Source organism: Gadus chalcogrammus, chromosome 12 (genome assembly GCF_026213295.1).
Source record: "Gadus chalcogrammus isolate NIFS_2021 chromosome 12, NIFS_Gcha_1.0, whole genome shotgun sequence".
Taxonomy (NCBI): domain Eukaryota; kingdom Metazoa; phylum Chordata; class Actinopteri; order Gadiformes; family Gadidae; genus Gadus; species Gadus chalcogrammus.
This window is the reverse complement of record NC_079423.1, coordinates 3,895,749-3,913,481: the sequence shown is the minus strand read 5'-3', so window position 1 is coordinate 3,913,481 and position 17,733 is coordinate 3,895,749. Positions and strand designations below refer to the sequence as shown.

At 42.9% G+C, this 17,733-nt stretch overlaps 1 protein-coding gene and 1 long non-coding RNA gene across 2 annotated transcripts in view; both read right to left on the bottom strand.

Moving 5' to 3' along the window:
* Positions 1-3,725: 3,725 nt before the first annotated feature.
* LOC130392702 (uncharacterized) lies at positions 3,726-6,651 on the bottom strand. The gene is made up of 3 exons (XR_008897056.1): positions 6,540-6,651; positions 4,385-4,490; positions 3,726-3,908 (listed from the first exon to the last, which is right to left on the bottom strand). It is a non-coding gene; the product is annotated as an uncharacterized LOC130392702 (long non-coding RNA).
* A 7,375-nt stretch (positions 6,652-14,026) lies between these two features.
* Positions 14,027-17,733, bottom strand: part of spata18 (spermatogenesis associated 18) — a 4,386-nt gene continuing 679 nt past the window's right edge. The window contains exons 2-7 of the mRNA XM_056604120.1: positions 17,475-17,700; positions 17,032-17,190; positions 16,498-16,673; positions 16,124-16,247; positions 15,924-15,989; positions 14,027-15,383 (exon numbers count right to left, since the gene is read on the bottom strand). Of these exons, the coding sequence (XP_056460095.1) occupies positions 15,327-15,383; positions 15,924-15,989; positions 16,124-16,247; positions 16,498-16,673; positions 17,032-17,190; positions 17,475-17,700 (808 nt within the window). The 3' untranslated portion in view covers positions 14,027-15,326. The remainder of the gene's footprint in view (positions 15,384-15,923; positions 15,990-16,123; positions 16,248-16,497; positions 16,674-17,031; positions 17,191-17,474; positions 17,701-17,733) is intronic.

Below are 17,733 nucleotides of genomic sequence, written 5' to 3'. Positions count from 1 at the left end.
CAGCTGTCCAAAACCTCTCCACAAGTGAGTTTTTTATATCGGTCCTCATCAGTCAGTGCTTATAAACAGCAAACAACAAAAAACAACAAACAACAAATGTGTTATCAAGACCAACTTTAAGCAGCGCAACAACAATAGTCAGAGTTTTGTTTTTCTCAAGTGCATTCCCAGAAAGCTCCAACATATAGGCTCATATATATACGCTGACACTAGTTTTGACGAAATCCCTATAGTTACTAGTTTGACTAGTTTTGATTATATCCCTCTAGTCACTGGTTCGACTAGTTTTGAGTAATATGCGAAGATGATGAAACATTTTCCTGCCAAACTGTTAACATTTTAAAAAACAGTATGAATGGATGGATGAACTTCAAGTCTCAAATATCCAGGAGCAGACTACCAGCATACTGGGTGTCACTGTGGCACAAGTTCAGTTATGCAGACATCTCCAGTGATGTTCCATCTTCATACAGAATTTCCCAGATTACATTTCCGTTTGATGTTCCAGTGATTCTATGTCAGTTGATAAAGCAATATGTTTCTCAGCTCCAACCTCTCAAAGCTTCAAACAATTGAGTTAAGATATTTCAGGCAAGCGCAGTCTGACCGGCAAGTGCCTCTGATGGGTGGTATTTGCAACTGCTGCAGGGCGAGCCCGTACATGTAGCAAGTTAAACACAAAGAAAAAAATTACCCCCATCGACCACCTCTCATGTCTGGCTGTCTGAAATACTCTGTCTCTTGTTTTTGTTTTTCTGCTGTCTCTCTCTCTATCTGCATATTTATTTGTCTGTCTGTTTTTTTGTCTGTCTGTCTCTCTGTCAGTCTGTTTGTCTGCCTCTCTGTCTGTTTTTCTCTCTTTGGTGGCAATCATGGGTTCAAAATATCTCTCCATCTGGAGGCTAGTAAGGTCTGGGGGCATGAGGGTCTGTGAGCGTGGGGGTCTGGCGTCTAGGGGTCTGAGGGTCTGCGAGTGAGGGGGTCTGGGGGTCAAATGGTGTGTGTGTGTGTGTGTGTGTGTGTGTGTGTGTGTGTGTGTGTGTGTGTGTGTGTGTGTGTGTGTGTGTGTGTGTGTGTGTGTGCGCGCGCGCGTGCGTGCGTGCGTGCGTGTGTGTGTGTGTGTGTGTGTGTGTGTGTGTGTGTGTTTGAATGTGTGAGTGTGTGTGTGAATGTTTGAGTGTGTATGTGTGTGTGCGTGCATGTGTTTCTTTGTGCGTGTGTTTGTGATTAAGGTTTGTGGTCACAGGGGTGCTGCTGCAGTGGGGTTCCAACTGGGTTATGCTGTCAGAACAAGGAATAAGGTGGACAACATTCTGACACACGATAGTATGGTTGAAATGTTTATGTACCTCTCTCTCTCTCTCTCTCTCTCTCTCTCTCTCTCTCTCTCTCTCTCTCTCTCTTTCTCTGTATAAATTGACCTTGCAAAACGTTAGAAAAGTTACTAAAGTCAAATATAATACAAATGTATTTGTGTATAAACAATGAGGAAGTAAGGCTATCATATTAGATCATGGGGTTATCGTTGGGATAGGGTTGATTTAGTCAGAGTATTCAGAAGTAATCAATCAAAAGAGCTTTGTTGGCATGGAAAATAATTTTATATTACCTGTCTCTCTCCCTAATAAGACCAAACAATGAATTTCCTTAACTCAATATATAGTTGAACATTTACTTTTATACCTTAAACTGAAATCAATCTCATTGTTTAATGAGTCAAAATGAGCCAATTATGAAATAATATTGTCACGGCCGCTGGCCAAGGTGCAGAAAATGGACCGCAATGCAGACACGATAAACTTGAACAAAAAAATATTGTTTTATTTTAAACAGGGGTCGTAGGCGACAGGCACCAAAGAGCAAGGGCAAAGCCACAGTGGGGGGAAACTAAGGAGCTTGGCTAGGCACCGGGGCACTAAATTCCAGGGGAACAGAAAACTAGCTGTCGCAACGACCGGGAAAATGTCCAAAAGGAAGTCCAAAAAACGGGGAGAAGATTGCAACATAGAGGCAAGGGCCAGGGAGAGGGCAGGGGCAAGACAAGGGCAAGAGCAAGGGGGGGTCCTGGGCCGAGCACGGGCTTGGCGTTGAGCCACGTGGGCGTGGGCTTGAGCATGGTGTGGCGTGGTGTGGCGTGGCGTGGCGTGGAGTCATGAATGAAGATAAATCACACTATCCTGTGGCAGGATGTAATCAGCCACTGATTGGTAATCAGCCACAGGTGCGCTGGTGGCACAGCATGCCAAAAACCAGGGGCGGAGTGAGGCCATAGAATGGGCGTGGCTCGGGCACAGTGAAGGCAGGTAGCAGGAGGGAAGTGACAGTGACAATTATAAGACTTTGGAACGTTAAAGATCGAAGGACTTTAAATTACAACGTTTTACATTTTCCAGCCATTGTGACACAGCAATCTTGATTCAAGTCTAAAATGGTTATTCTCTTATAGTGCATTTCAAGTTATTTGGAAAACCAGCGACAATTGTCTATTGTATTTATTTTTTAACGGGAGCTGTATTTGTCTAATTAACCATCATCAAAGTGTCAGCAGGAGTGATGACTAGTGCTGCGGCGTTAGGGTTAGCTCGGTAGCTCTTAGTTTGTCATCTGGCCCACATGCTCATAGCATCCCTCCCTGATGTTTGTGTATGCGTGAGTGTGCCTCTCCTAATGTTGTTCCAGTCCGCAAGGCAGGCAGAGTTCAGCCTTTAAGAGCAGGCCGTTCCCTTCCATTTAACCTGAACTAGTGAATAAGTTATGAGTTGTGTTAAGAAAATAAAACCTCTGTGTTTTAGGTTTATTTTAAACAAAACTTGATATCCACAATAAAAAAGCTATCTGGAGTATCCCGGCTCGAAGGGAACAAATCTACATTCGATGGAATTTCCAACTGTTGCCGGTCTGGCTCAGTGGAGTGCATATATCTTTAGCATAGGACTACATGAACACAATGACGATACGATACGTTACAACTTTATTAATCCCCTGTAGTATTGATAATAATAAAAATATATAATAATAACAACAATAATTCCATTGCATTGCACCAGCAATGACTGCTAGGGCCTCTTGTTGCACTTGAAGCACTTGAAGTTTAACATGAATAGGGTTGATTTAATAATTAAAACCAATCCGTTCTGTAGGCTATTATTTTGTGCAAATTATAGCAAACAGTAGATTCACAGCCTCTTCACAATGGCTTTAGCACGAGCATCAAAGGGTGGCGTATAAAACAGATTCAGTTGAAGATGTAAAAGATATACCCTTATACGTCCATCATCATATCAGGGATATCTGGTAGTTTGGAGCTTGCATGATAGTTCGGTATGTCGGCTTGTTGCTTCAGGACACGTCAAACAGTATCAAGCTTCGGTGGACCAGTGAGGACGTAGATATTAGACTAACATGAGGTAAGACCAATATTTGTTCTGTAAGCTACATGCAAAGCAACTGTTGGCTAACTGATTAACTCAGAATGAGCAAATACATAAGGTCAGTTTTTCAAGAACCCGAGGGCTGTAGCTCCTCCAGGAAACATTTGTTTGTGCAGTTCTATATAGTTGACATTATTTTGTCTCGGATTCCCTTCATCGTCTTTTATTCTGTTTTACTAATGTTAGACTATTGTAAAATGTCTAAGACTTATTTTAAAGTAGCAAATTGATAAAAACAACTATAATGGTATGTAACAACATGCTATATACATTGAGAGTAATCATAACCTCGTCTTTTGAAAAAAAATCAATTGTGATATAAAGATGTCATTGTGTACACTCCTTTAGAATACTGTAGGAAGGGCTAAACACACTTCTTAAAACACTTTATCATTTATTTATATAAGGACTTCCTTGATGGAGAAACCAAACATCCTGTTTCTGAGGTCTCTATTTAACTGTAAGGATACATTGTTCCTAAACAACAAAAACACACACACACATACACACACACACACACACACACACACACACACACACACACACACACACACACACACACACACACACACACACACACACACATTAGTTATTAGTTATGAATTATGCATCCGCATAATTACATTATCGCAAACAAAATTAAACACAAATAGACATACATTTGCTTCATTTATATTGAATAAGCTTGTAATCCTATAACATTCCTTAAACACAACTTTTATTAACTGCTATGGTACTCTTTATCAGCACCAGAGCTGGGATAGAACACTCTGACATTTATAAACTGTTATTTCTTCAACTAAAATTAATTTAGGCAACCCTACACCTGTATCTGGTTAGAACTTGAAAACTCTGATAAAACTCATAGTCGTTCATGAGGATTTAATGTGCATGTGTTATTCACAGATGCTTCATGCTTTTGCAGTAAAAGAGATGGAGCAATAGCCTTTTACCTCTGCTTTCCATGGAGAGAAGAAGGGACCCAGGGGCTATGAGCAGGGAGATATTCGTGCAGTAGTTAGGAGCTGTAAGCGTTAGGCCTTCACCGAAAACGTACTACTGAAAAAAGAAAAAAAATCAGTTGTTTTATTGGCAGCACACCATTCAGACTGTTTTCGGCACCCCTGGGTGCTCTTTCCTTTGTTTCCGTAATAGCGTTTCCCTCCCATGACTAGGACCACACACCTTCAAACACACACACACGCACAAACGTACATACTTACATCTGTAGTGGATTCGGAAGATGACGTGTGTGTGTTTGTGTCTGGTATGTGTGTGTGTGTGTGTGTGTGTGTGTGTGTGTGTGTGTGTGTGTGTGTGTGTGTGTGTGTGTGTGTGTGTGTGTGTGTGTGTGTGTGCGTGTGTGTGTGTGTGCATGTGTGTGTGTGTGTGTGTGTGTGTGTGTGTGTGTGTGTGTGTGTGTGTGGTTGTCCGGTGAGAGTGGTGATAACCTGAGGAGGCTTGTCTTCCTATGCAGCTGGCCTCACACAACAACACTGTTAATAATTAACACACACACACACAGACACACACAATCACACACACACACACACACACACACACACACACACACACACACACACACACACACACACACACACTCACACTCACATTCACACTCTCTCTCTCACACACACACACATACACACACACACACACACAGACACACACACTCACACACACACACACACATTGAAAACAATACTGTGCACAATCCATACTTTAAATGCTCATCTGAATACATAATCTCTTTCACAAACGCATGCTGACAGACACACACACACACACACACTCGTGCAAACTTTTCATAGGTTTTCGAAGCTTCCCACTCCATCTTCTCCTCTCCTCCTCCTTCCCTCTCCTCCTCATCCCCCTCTCCTTCCCGCTCCTCCTTCTCCTCTTCACCCTCTCCTCAGCTCTCCTTCCTGCCTGCCAGCAGAAAGCTCAATGACTTCATGTCCACGTTTTTGTGAATGGACCCCCAGTCTCGTGGCCTTCAAGACACAATAGCAGTGACAAAGCACATCCTGCCTGGGCCGATGCATAATGGATGATCAGTGATTACAGAGTATGTGGTTTGCTCTGGCATCGTCTAGCTCCTCCTGAGAGCCGAGCTGCAGATTACTGTCTGTAGAAAAACAATGGTTGGCCCCCTGTTGTGTCTCAATGGGTCAAGATGTTTTTATATGCGGTGATTTGAGAACCAATCGCCTTTCTGAGTCAGTGGCGGTGATAGGATGACCTAAATGCAGAACATCATCTCCCTAAGGAGGTCTTTCTCTACCGCTTGCGTTTAAGAAGTAATATCATTGTTCATTAGTATTTTTAGGACACCAACAGGGTGGTTGTGTTTCTGTGTCTGTCATTAAAATCGTATTTTGAGAAACATAACCTGCTTCTTCTTTCCTGCTTCTACAGTACCTTCATTTTACAAGCCGTACTGGCTCCCTAATAGCCTTTGATCACTGTCCAACCCCTACTGCAATTTAATAATCTGTATTCACTGTCTAACCCTCGCTGCAACTAATAGAAGGCCTACGTTCAATCAACGACCTCTTAAGTCTCTTTTAGTCGCAATGACCTCCATTTTGGGCCCCATTCCAAGAAAATATAAGTCTTATCTGATTGTTTGATTAATGGAAATAAACTCACCAACTTCACATATAAAGACAGCTGAAAATACAATTCAAGAAATCTATTTTCAAAGTTGCCTGCCTAACATTTAATCAAATTCTAGTTTTCTTGACACATGGTTTGTTTTCATTGAATGTAAACATCAGCTGTGTATAAGATGGATACAGTGGGAGTTTATCCCATAAGACTACATTCATTTGTTTTAACAAGAATGGGGTAGTTTCCTCTCTCCTTCTCTCGACCAGGGCACGTCGATCATCATCCGCCTTTTGTTGAGGGGACTTCATATTTACTACATAAACTACACCATTGTCGTTTTGTTGTTTTTCTCTAAAATATTTCAATAAATAGATGGAATTGTGTTTTGTTCAAAACAAAATAATTGCAAAGAAAAAGGAACAAAGGCGCAACTCTTTCATGAGGAAACTTGAGTCAAAAGTGCAGTGGATAAAAAAAATAAAAATGTTCCCATACCTTTTCGTGCAACCTTTGATTCTGGCCATTTCGGGCAGTTTTCGATAGAAAAAGTATTGGATAAATGCAGCAGTTTCACGCTACCCGGTATCTATTATTAACATTATTAACATCTAGGTCTACCTTTGATTAATAACACAGATTGTAGCAGAAAGCTGATTCTTCTTCAATTTTGTTTTTTTAGGAACGGCTGGATGGGAGGTGGCACTATTTTTACTGTCATGACAACCCAGGCGCTTCCTAGGTAGACACCGCCCTTCTACTGGGGTCAGCGATGATCGTGATCGGTTATCTAAATAAGTGATGACAAGCCAGATTTGCAATTGGTCATGCTCGTGCGCGGTACGGTCAGAAAGTTGGGACCGTTTTGACTAGCGACTTTATTATTGTGCTCCAGTATGTTGCTAGCGACCGGAGGGCTGTACCCCTCCCTGTGCGTCGGTCTGAGCTCTTCACGATGGATGATGACGTGAGGACACGTGGAAAGCACAAGGAGGGCAAATCTCAGCCTGTCAACAGCAACGATCCTTTCGGATTATCTTTTGACTGCTTGATTTCCTGCGTTGTTTCTTACAATGGGACATGACAAGAGGAATTTCAGTCTGCTATGTCTTCATGTAGTGACATGTGTAACATGGTACACAGTATTTTATGGCTTCCAGGTCAAGGAATCCTTCTTCCTCAGACAGGGGGATCACAGACAAGCCAGGAACCTCAGGGATCAAACCCAGAACCTCCTGAACTCCACCAGAGTTTCCTGACCGCTGGTTTGCCCAGAGTTAGGTCTGTCTATCTTTACCATTCTACTTGCTGTAGTTTGGTCTGGCTTTGCGAGACTAATCTTCACCTGATACATATCAATTAACACACACGCACACTGACTCATTAATACTGTATGCTGTATGCTCGTTTACACATGCACCACACATGCACACACAAACACACGCACACACACACATAAATAAACAAACATAAGACACTCTATGTGTGTGTGTGTGTGTGTGTGTGTGTGTGTGTGTGTGTGTGTGTGTGTGTGTGTGTGTGTGTGTGTGTGTGTGTGTGTGTGTGTGTGTGTGTGTGTGTGTGTGTCCTTGTACACACAGTATAAATTACGGCTTGTTTACACATGCACAACACACAAGCACAAACACACACACACACACACATGAACAAACACACAAACCCCCCCCCCACACACACACATGTGCTCACTTACATGTGGACTACACTACACTCCATATACACACATTTGACCTTTATCGTGTCATCATGCATCACACACACACACTCATTCAAGAAATATCACATATGTACACGCTCAAAAACATATGGTCGATTACTAGCGTCAAACATATTCATCTGGAAATACGCACACTTTACAGCACATATATCACAGTCTGTTGGATCTTGTCCTGTCTGATCATGTCAGGATGAAGTTACACTTTACACGTACATGACACGTGACACACCGTTTCCCTGGGAACCCACGGAACCCAGCCCTGACCCTATGGGAGCACACACACACACACACACACACACACACACACACACACACACACACACACACACACACACACACACACATACAGTTACCCACACACATAAATACACATAAACAAAAACACACAGACAGGAACACGACCCCTTGACCTGGTAGTTTCTGGCGTCACAGAACGGCCATATCGCCATCTCACCACAGCCTTTATCAGCTAATAAGACTTCGTCTTCCGCCCTCCGGTACGATCAGATCTGCCCTCAGTTCCGTGTCCAATCGGATCCGTCATCATCAGTTCTCTCATCAGACCTCTCATCAGTTCTGCTGTCGCTCACCAGTACGACAGGCCTTGACTGAGTTTGTGCAAACCGGTTCCCAACGCTTCATCAGTCACACTAATTGTTATCGGTTCAGATACTCAGCCGTTATTAAGTTATTGAGCCTATGGCACCAACCCTAAATTCAAAACACATTTTCTAATTTCTACTAGTGTTTTTATTCATTTGTACACTATGCATATTACTCTATGGGCAGTATATTTCTCTTCATAATATCCTAATAATATACTGTTTCATTAGTTACATATATGAGTCCACATTGCGTTGTTGTGTCTGTAGTATAATTGTATCACACAACCTACTAAAAACTCTTCTGACCGCTAAATGTATTTGACTTGGCACCTGATTCTGATTCATAATTACATTTTCACCCTTTTCTTTGTGTATTCACCGTTTATATTGATAACAAACACCTAGATTCCACAGTCCACATGCGTTTGTCATGCTGTTGTTATCGTCTGCATCAACCTTCTCCGGGCTGTGATTGGCTGACAGATGGCTCGTTTAACAGCCAGGTGGCTCGGCAGAACCAGGAAGTGAGTGACAGCATCGTATAAACAAGTCTTCACAGCTCGGGTCACATGACACAGAGGACAGCTCCATCAGATAGAGCCGACGTCAGGGGTACAATCCTATCTATCTGCCCAATTATCATCCGTCCTTCTTGGTGTGTGTGTGTGTGTGTGTGTGTGTGTGTGTGTGTGTGTGTGTGTGTGTGTGTGTGTGTGTGTGTGTGTGTGTGTGTGTGTGTGTGTCCTATTATACAGGAGGTTTTTCAGTATGAATTAGCAATAATGTTTGGAAATCAAGATTGATGCTCTCATTTATTGTTTGACTGTGTTTGTGTGGGTGGGTGTGTCAATTGATTGTGGTGTGTTTGTATGTGTGTGTGTGTGTGTGTGTGTGTGTGTCATATACCTTTTCAGCATAAATTGCACATAAATTGCACCCATGTCCTCCATGTCATCCATGACTTCTGTTTAATTGGTGAGTCATTGTGAGAACACCTACCTTAACATTTATTCTATAATTTTGTTCTGTATGCATTGTACAGAGAACAATTGAAGTGGAGGGAAAGACAAAAAAGAGGATGCTACATAAACTACAGCACTCGTAGACGGATAGGATGAATTGGGCTACCGCCCAGCTATTCATTGGAGTCTGTTTTTGATATAACAGAAACGCATTAGCACCATCTCGTGGAAAGAGATGGGATTGCAGTTGTAGCCAAAAGTAGAGAGGCACAGGAGTCAAGTCAATCCACTTGTCATACTGTGTCTGTCTGTCTCCCTGCCTGTCTTCCTGTAGATCTAAGCCTTGCTTCTACCCTGACTACATTTAAATCAAGGTAACATGTTATATTTATGTTAAAATAACGTTAACATTCGTTTAAAACAAGTTTTCATGTGTCTTTAATTGATTATTTTAAATTCAAATGTGAAATGTTTTTCATGCATATTTCTGAAATCCTGTTTTAGTTTTATTTTTGTCTGTGGAGCACATTCAGCCAGACCCGTGAAATATACTACATAAATAAACTTGACTTGACTTGACCTGTCTTTCTACCTGGGATTTCGTTCTGACCATTGACCATGACACTATCTTGTCAGTAGAATAGAAGTCTAGAAATATCAATACTTAATCTTCCTTTCCTGACTTTCTGGTTAGTCAGACAGCAGCCTCGAGCAGTGTCTGAACTTTCTGCCTTTGGCAGAAAAGCAGCATGCATCATTATTAAAGTCTCTCTTATGCAAGCTATAATAAACATGTCCACTGTCAAGGCAGCCTACCGTAGAGCAATAAACTAGATGTGCTGTAGACCTGAATCGCCGTCTGGTGGTTGCAGGTTGAGTGAGAAATGGCCGAGCTCTAGTGGAAGTCAGATCGCCGGACACTTATCCACCAAGAAGCATTCACATTGAATACACTCCTCTTCCAAGTTAAAAAAATCGGTTTGTTATCCATGAAATATCATTCATTTTATTTGTCCTTCGATTTGGCCGTGTTTTATGATTTTCTCGTACTTTGCTCTTTAACTGTCTTTTACTTCTTCTTGATCGTCTTTTGCTTCATTCATTATTTTTTACGTTCTTTCTAATTATATCTTTGCATTCTGTGTCAGATTCTTTCTCATTCTGACTCTCTCCATTTTTTATTGGTTGGGATGGTTTTCTCCTCTTGAATCGGCCGCTACGCAGGACCTAAGTGTGTGTGTGTTGGGGTGCATATGTGCACGTGTTTCTGTGAGAGCAGCACAGCGAGCGTCGTCTAGCACCAGTCTCTGTGGAGCCCTAACCGCGGTGACCCCACACCTGCATATGTACGCGGCGTCCTGCATAGCCAACTCATGAACCAGCAACTGTTTTTGTCGTTAAACAAATCGCCCAGATGTTCTTCTATTAACTGCTCCAGTGTGTATTCGGTGGTCCCCGGATCTAAAGCATCGCTTGAAGCTTGAAGCTTGAAGCCTGAGACTTGATGCTTGAAACTTGATGATTGAGGCTTGAGGCCTAATGCTTGAAACGTAATACTTGATGCTTCGTGCCTGACAAAATGCGGATTCAATTATCAGCCTTTGAATGACAGAACAGGTATTATTTCTATGGAATTCAAACACAAAACCATGTCTTTAAACTCGTCTGGACTGTGGAGTTAGGAGGGAGAGGGAGAGGGAGAGAGAGAGAGGGGGGGGGGGAGTATTTTGTCACTGGAGCTGAGATAATCTGCTTTCACTGCACTTTGGAAGCTTTCTACCTCAGACCACCCAGCGGCCCAGCCAGACCCCAGGAGGTAAGGCTCTTTGGGGCCCCTGGTTCTCCGCTGTGCTAGAACAGCAAGATAACATGGAGTGGGAAGTTAAATTATCCAAAACTACTTACAATAAGTACACAAAGAGAAACAACAATCTGTACTTGATGTGTAATTTCCCTCCCTCTCTTCCTCTTCTGATTAATTCACGCTCTGTTTTATTCCAAGATCTGTCTAAATCCTTCCTCCGTCCAGATGTGTTTTTAGGCTCCCACGGGCCACGGAGAGACATCCAGAGATATCCGGTATGGCTGGGACAGTTTCTCACAATATGGGGATGGGGCTCAACTACAATTGAGCTTTTTTTTTTACTAATGAGTCATTGAGGAGAGGCATTTGTCCCGGGTGACTTACAGAGACAACTTTCACATACATTATACATCATCATCAAAGAGCTGGTAGGGGTCAGGGGATGGCCTACAGGTATACTGTGGACATTAGGGTTCGAACAAAGAACCTTTCAGCTGGGGTTTCAACCCAAAAAGCGATGCTACATTGCAAACAGTGACGGTTCTCATCTGCACAGGGATGGTTCCACACTGAACACTCTCTCCTGTGTCCCTGTTTCCAATCGTCCTTGTTCATCATCCTTAATATGTATGAACCGTTGACCCATAACTGTGTCCTCATGAGCAGTGATTTACAGTCCAATACTCACCCCTCTCCTTTCCTCCTCCTCCTCCTTCACAAGGGAGGAAGAGGAGGATCAGGGGAAGGATAAAGGCCAGCCAGAGCCCAGTGCTCTGAGGAAGATGTGGAGACTGGAGAGGAAACGTGGCCATGTTCCAAGTGTTCTGATGACGTTCTGGAACCCGATCCTCTGTTAAAGATCTTAAAGGGGACATATTATACCAGCAGGTGTGAGTGTGATTAGCCTTACAAGCCGTTTCGAATATCGGCCCCATATGACATCACTAGTGGGCGTGTCCACCTAGATCTGTGCTGGATAGATCAGTCTACCAGCCTACCCAGTGGACTGAAGTCAACGTTGCTCATCTATCCAGCACAGATCTAGGTGGACACGCCCGATTTTCGAAACGGCTTGTAAGGCTAATCACACTCACATCTGGTGGTATAATATGCCCCCTTTTAAAATGTTCTCATACTGTATTGCAGGTGTGTCCAACGATAACAAGAACCTCTCCTCCAAACCCAATATCTTCACCTCTGTTGACAGTCTGCCATCAGTTCATCATTCAAAATCTATCTCTCTTTGTTTTTAAGTCTGCTTGAAGATGTAAAATGAGTAGGCCAGGTTATGATGCCAGCCATCAAGTCAAGTCAAATCAAGTCCATTGTATCTCTATAGCCCTTAATCAAAGCAACAGCCTCAAAGGGCTTCACAGGCCCTTATTATACTGCCCTGGCTAACCCTAAACCGTCTAAGGACAAGGAGGCCTTGAGAAGAAACCCAGAAGAGTGATGCCTACTTCAAGGGTTGGTTAAGAGCCAATAAATTACAGCATTCTTCAACAATCAAACACTTGGTGTTATAATTGTAGCTTACAGCTAGAAGTTCAGTTAACTCCTTGTGCTCGAAACTAATTTCATTTAGAGCTTTTTTTTCAGCCAACCGTGTGTGTGTGCGTGTGTGTGTGTGTGTGTGTGTGCGCCTGTGTGTTTTTGTGTGCATGCTTGCCTGTGTGTGCGTGTGTGTGTGTGTGTGTGTGTGTGTGTGTGTGTGTGCGCCTGTGTGTTTTCGTGTGCATGCTTGCCTGTGTGTGTGTGTGTGTGTGTGCGCGTGTGTGCTCGCATAATATTGGCAAGTGTTCTATAAAAGTGGAGAGATAAAAGTTGATGGCGCCCAGTGGATAGTTTGGTCGTCAAAATAAACAACCAAAGTGAATGTTTGTATCTCATAGGAACAGCAGAACCGGATATAGTTACGCAGTTTGGTTCCGTATGGAGTTGTCAGGAATGGACCCCGTCTACTCCCTTGTGTGGTCAAATAGCAATGCGCTCCAGTCAAGTTTCACAAATCAAGTATAAATCATGTAGGTCTCATCTTTTAAGAACCAAATGGTTTCACAGGCCGATGCAGAGTCTGACTTAATAGTGGATGCATCAGGACATTTATTTATTTTCCTAACGGGCGTGTTTTGAAATGATGATTATGGTTTCCCAATCAGTCAAATCAAAAGCCTATATGAAGTAGCATAGAGGCACACTCTTCACACATAATATTTGTTTGAGTTTTTTTTGTATATGAACGTCCAATCAACTGAAAATAAGCAAACGCTTTAACTGTACCTTCCATAATCGACGTGATTAACAAACACAATACAACCTCATTAACAGAAGAATAGCGTTTAATCAAAGAGGAAACGCTCGGGTTGGGGGCGATACTGTGGTGTATAAGAGATTTAGCTTAGATCTTCTTTTTGCTGCTAATAGATCAAATAGGTTACAAAGATTTTAATCTATACGGTTTGAACACAAAAAGAAGGTCATCGCCGCTTAATTGCTTTCATTAATTTTGGGTTTACTTTAATCAAGCTATGTGTATGTAAAGATCAGCGTAGGCCCAAGACAATGTGATTTTTTGCTTGGGGCTTACAAAGATCAGAGGCCTATCATGAGGCAAGAAAAAAGGGGGCCCAGTGGCCACTTGAAAATAATTTAGTGTGGGGGGCCAATGGCAGGTTAATGCGGGCCTGTGTATGTGAGGACACGAATGCCTAATTTGCATTGAGGCGGTTTTGCTGTGTGTCACACACGCAGACGTGTTATGTGCTGCAACAGCACCCTCTTGTGCTGTGCTGACAGGTTCGCAGTGCAGACAGACGATGTGGAGCGAACTCAACATGCCAGCGTTCGAAATGGAAAAATATAACGAAGGACTTATCAACGTAAAAGTGTGTTTTTAAAAATTTTATTTCTCAAAAAAGACTTACAGCACAAGGCATACAAGGCACAGTGAACTATGCTGACCTTCGAAGTTGTTAAAATATGAATTATGTTAAAATGTTAATGACTATTAATGGCTATACAATTTGTTACCGTCAGGTTCGGCCTACGATTCAAAAAATGATCATGAATACATATAATTCAAAGTACTTAATATCAAAGAAATTGACATAATATAAGTTATCAATCTCTATCAACTTCAGATTGAATCAACTAGAAAAATGTGAGGCCTATTTATGATTAACGATATCATTCAAATCCACAGCACCAAAACATGACGTTTCTGAGACTTATTTTAAATACACTAATATAACATTTTGAATATATTATCAGTCAAGTATTTCTACAAGTAAACCTACTTTACCCACCATAAAGTATACTGAGCACCGGTCGAAGGGAAGGAGGGGGATAGAGAGAGAGAACGTTTCGCCAGTTTCAATGATTCTTCAGACTAGAAAAGGGCTCATTTGCAGGTTGAAACATAATATTGTTATTCATATTAATTCGCAAACACCTCTATTAAACAATTAAGGAAATAATCAAACATCTAAAAGGATACAAACGATATATGTTGATAGATCATCTTTATATTGTAGCTGATTTGTATGGTAGGATGGAATAACCATGGCGGACGGTATAGAGGACTTGAAGAGCTTTGAGAATGTAACTTCCTTTGAATTGAATATTCAATCCTTTCTATAATTTTGATTGGATCGTCAAAGCTGTCAATGGGCATAGTGGAAGAACCTACCGCCTCCTAATGATAACTATCAAATAAGGTAGTAATTGAGGGGTCCCAAATGTTTTTCTTGATTGGTTGGATTTGGTTGACCCGCCCCCTAAGGACGGTGACACAATCACAAAACCTTTGTGTTTTCAAGGGATAACGTTAAGTTGTAATTTAGGTTTAGTTTACAGTACACCGTTTTTGCATTTAACATGCTTTGTTGTATATGGGGAAATCAACCGATAAATCAAAAACGTAATTCTCATGTCATGTTGCCTTTATTTAACATATTCCTGTATTCTACCATGTAAACTCTTCTGAAGTACTGATGTTGCGTACTTCGGAATAAACTTTTGAATTTGAGCACCAACCGATACAAATTCAATACAAATCCCATTAGAGCTCCATTATGTTGAAATCCAACTTGCTTTTACTTCTTGCATGCATCTTGTGCACGCTTGGGTGCATCTGGTGCATGTTCTTGTGCGTCTCTTGTGCGTCTTGTGTGTGGTTTACAGCCAACTAGCCGACAGGCGGCCTGGGGATTTGCTTCGGACGCTGTTAAAGGTCTGAAAAACAGAAAGAGACGGACAGACCATGATGAGAAAATATATATATTTTTCCCATTAAAATCCAACAAATACACCAAACCTGCACACCAATCAGCACTTACCCTTCGGGCCAGGGGAGACGAGGCATTTTGTGTGGCAGAGAGAAAGAGTGATAACATTCTCTTAACTTAATGTACAATATCATATATCACTAAAACAAAGCAGAGCGCTCAATCGCAATTCGTTGAGTCCTCCTCTCCACTCAGCATGACGGACAACAAGGTCCTATACAATACACGATCTGATAATTCAGATCGTGTATTGTACAGGTGGGTGCACAGGTGTTATCCAGGCCCCTATGTTAACCCCCTATTTTTTACTATTTACTCTTCAGTCATTTAGAAACATTCATCCTTGCACGAGATGCCCTAACCCCTACCTTCTCCATATCGACGTGTAACTGGATTCACTGGAAGTCTCTCTGGGTAAAAATGTCCAGTGCTAAATCATTGAAAACCTGGCGCTGGTCAGCGTGTATGGCCGTGCACAGGGACTAACCACTGCTCGTGACGGACTCAGGGAGCGGGAGCGCACCGGGCTGCTGCTGCGGCTTCGGCTCTTCCACTGCAGGAGCGTGTCACCATGGCAACATAAAAAACAAAGTACACGTTGCAAAGTGAGGAGAAAGGGTGTGCGGTGGTATCTGGGTGGGTATCAGGGACATGGTCATGTAGAGCGAGGGGGTTGTCTGTGCGTACCAGAGCTCCTCTGTGGGTCACGGCCTCTCCCTTGATGAGGGCGATGTCCCCCTCCATCAAGGCGGGCCACACGTGATACAGCACCAGCGGCGCCGCAAACTCAGAGTCGTAGCTACGGCGATACCTGTTGTCACACGGGACAGAGGCGGGGGGGCACAGTGAACCAGTGTGTGTAGAAGGACCTGAGCCCAAAGTCTACATGGGTGTTTACATGATGTTAGGAAATCGGTTTACAATCGGGTTCTCTTTCCTGCATGTGAATGTACTGCATTCAACTCTCTTTCCCTTCCTAGCTTGGAACATTGACAGTATCACGATCTTCATAACCATCCATCACTAATGTATCTAAATAGGCGTCTGAGCTCAGATTGTACTTGTTGTCATTGAAGAGCTCCCCATCACTGGAGAAGGCCAGGTCCAGGGGGGGGTCCAGGGTCTGCATGGCGAAGGCCACCCTGCAGGTCTCCCTGATCAGGCTGCTGACAAGGGCGAAGTCCACCTCCGGAGGGAAGGAGATCCGTGGGTTCACGTTCATGGCGTTGATCACGTCCTGGGGGGTGAAGATTGAAGATTGGGTCATTGATCACATCCTGGTAATCCTCATAGTAAAAAACTAATCAATAACCAAATAATTAATACATTGAAAATAGGGTTAGAAAAGACCTATAGTCATTGACATCATGGGGGAAAATAAGCCAAAAAACGATTTAGATATTTATCAACATCCTGGGGAATGGGTCACAGTAAACAAACAAGAAACAATCAATAGATAAATCATCATAAAAGATCAATGTATGAACCACAAAAAATGGAAATAGCATCTTGGGAAACTGACACAATGGATGATAATAAAAATGATCTAAGATCTATGAAAAAAAAAAAAAACTATCTTTTTTTATCAGACGTACGTTGACACTGGCCTGGACATCGTACAGATCCATGTTGCGGACGATATAGTCCACGGCTGCATCCTCCAGGGTCTCTGGACCCATGTGAGACGAGGACAGGGTCTTCCTCACACGCAGCTTGAACTGTCTGTAGGCTAGCTTCGCCGTCTGGAAGGACCCCTGAGACGGCAATGGAAATATCCACCAAGTAACATTTATATTATTGTATATTTCATCGCTTGTTGTTCAGCGGCTAGGAGGTTCGACCCCAGCCGAGCTTGATCCTTGAGCAAAATATCCATCTCCCTACCTGCTCCTTCATGGCTTAGCAGACACTTTGGATGAAATCAACATGCTTACATGACACGTGTCTAAATAAAAGCCCCATCACATGTTGCAACGTGTCGTGTTGCGCATTTAACAATGTCTGAATAGTGGAGGCGATGGGGGATTTGAGCGGTTACCACGGCAGCGATGTATATTATCTTCTGGACCATGGTGAGGTCATCGACGTAGCGCCGCAGCAGGCTCTGGGCCTCCAGCCGCTCCACGGCATAGAGGTCGCTGAAGCGCGACAGCAGGCGGGCATGGCGGGAGGACTGGGTCAGTTGGGCGCGTGTGGGAGACTCAGACCTCAGGGGGCTGGAGGGCCGCCTGGGCAGCGGGCTGGACGAGCGGCTCCTGCTCAACCTGAGAGAGAGAGAGAGAGAGAGAGAGAGAGAG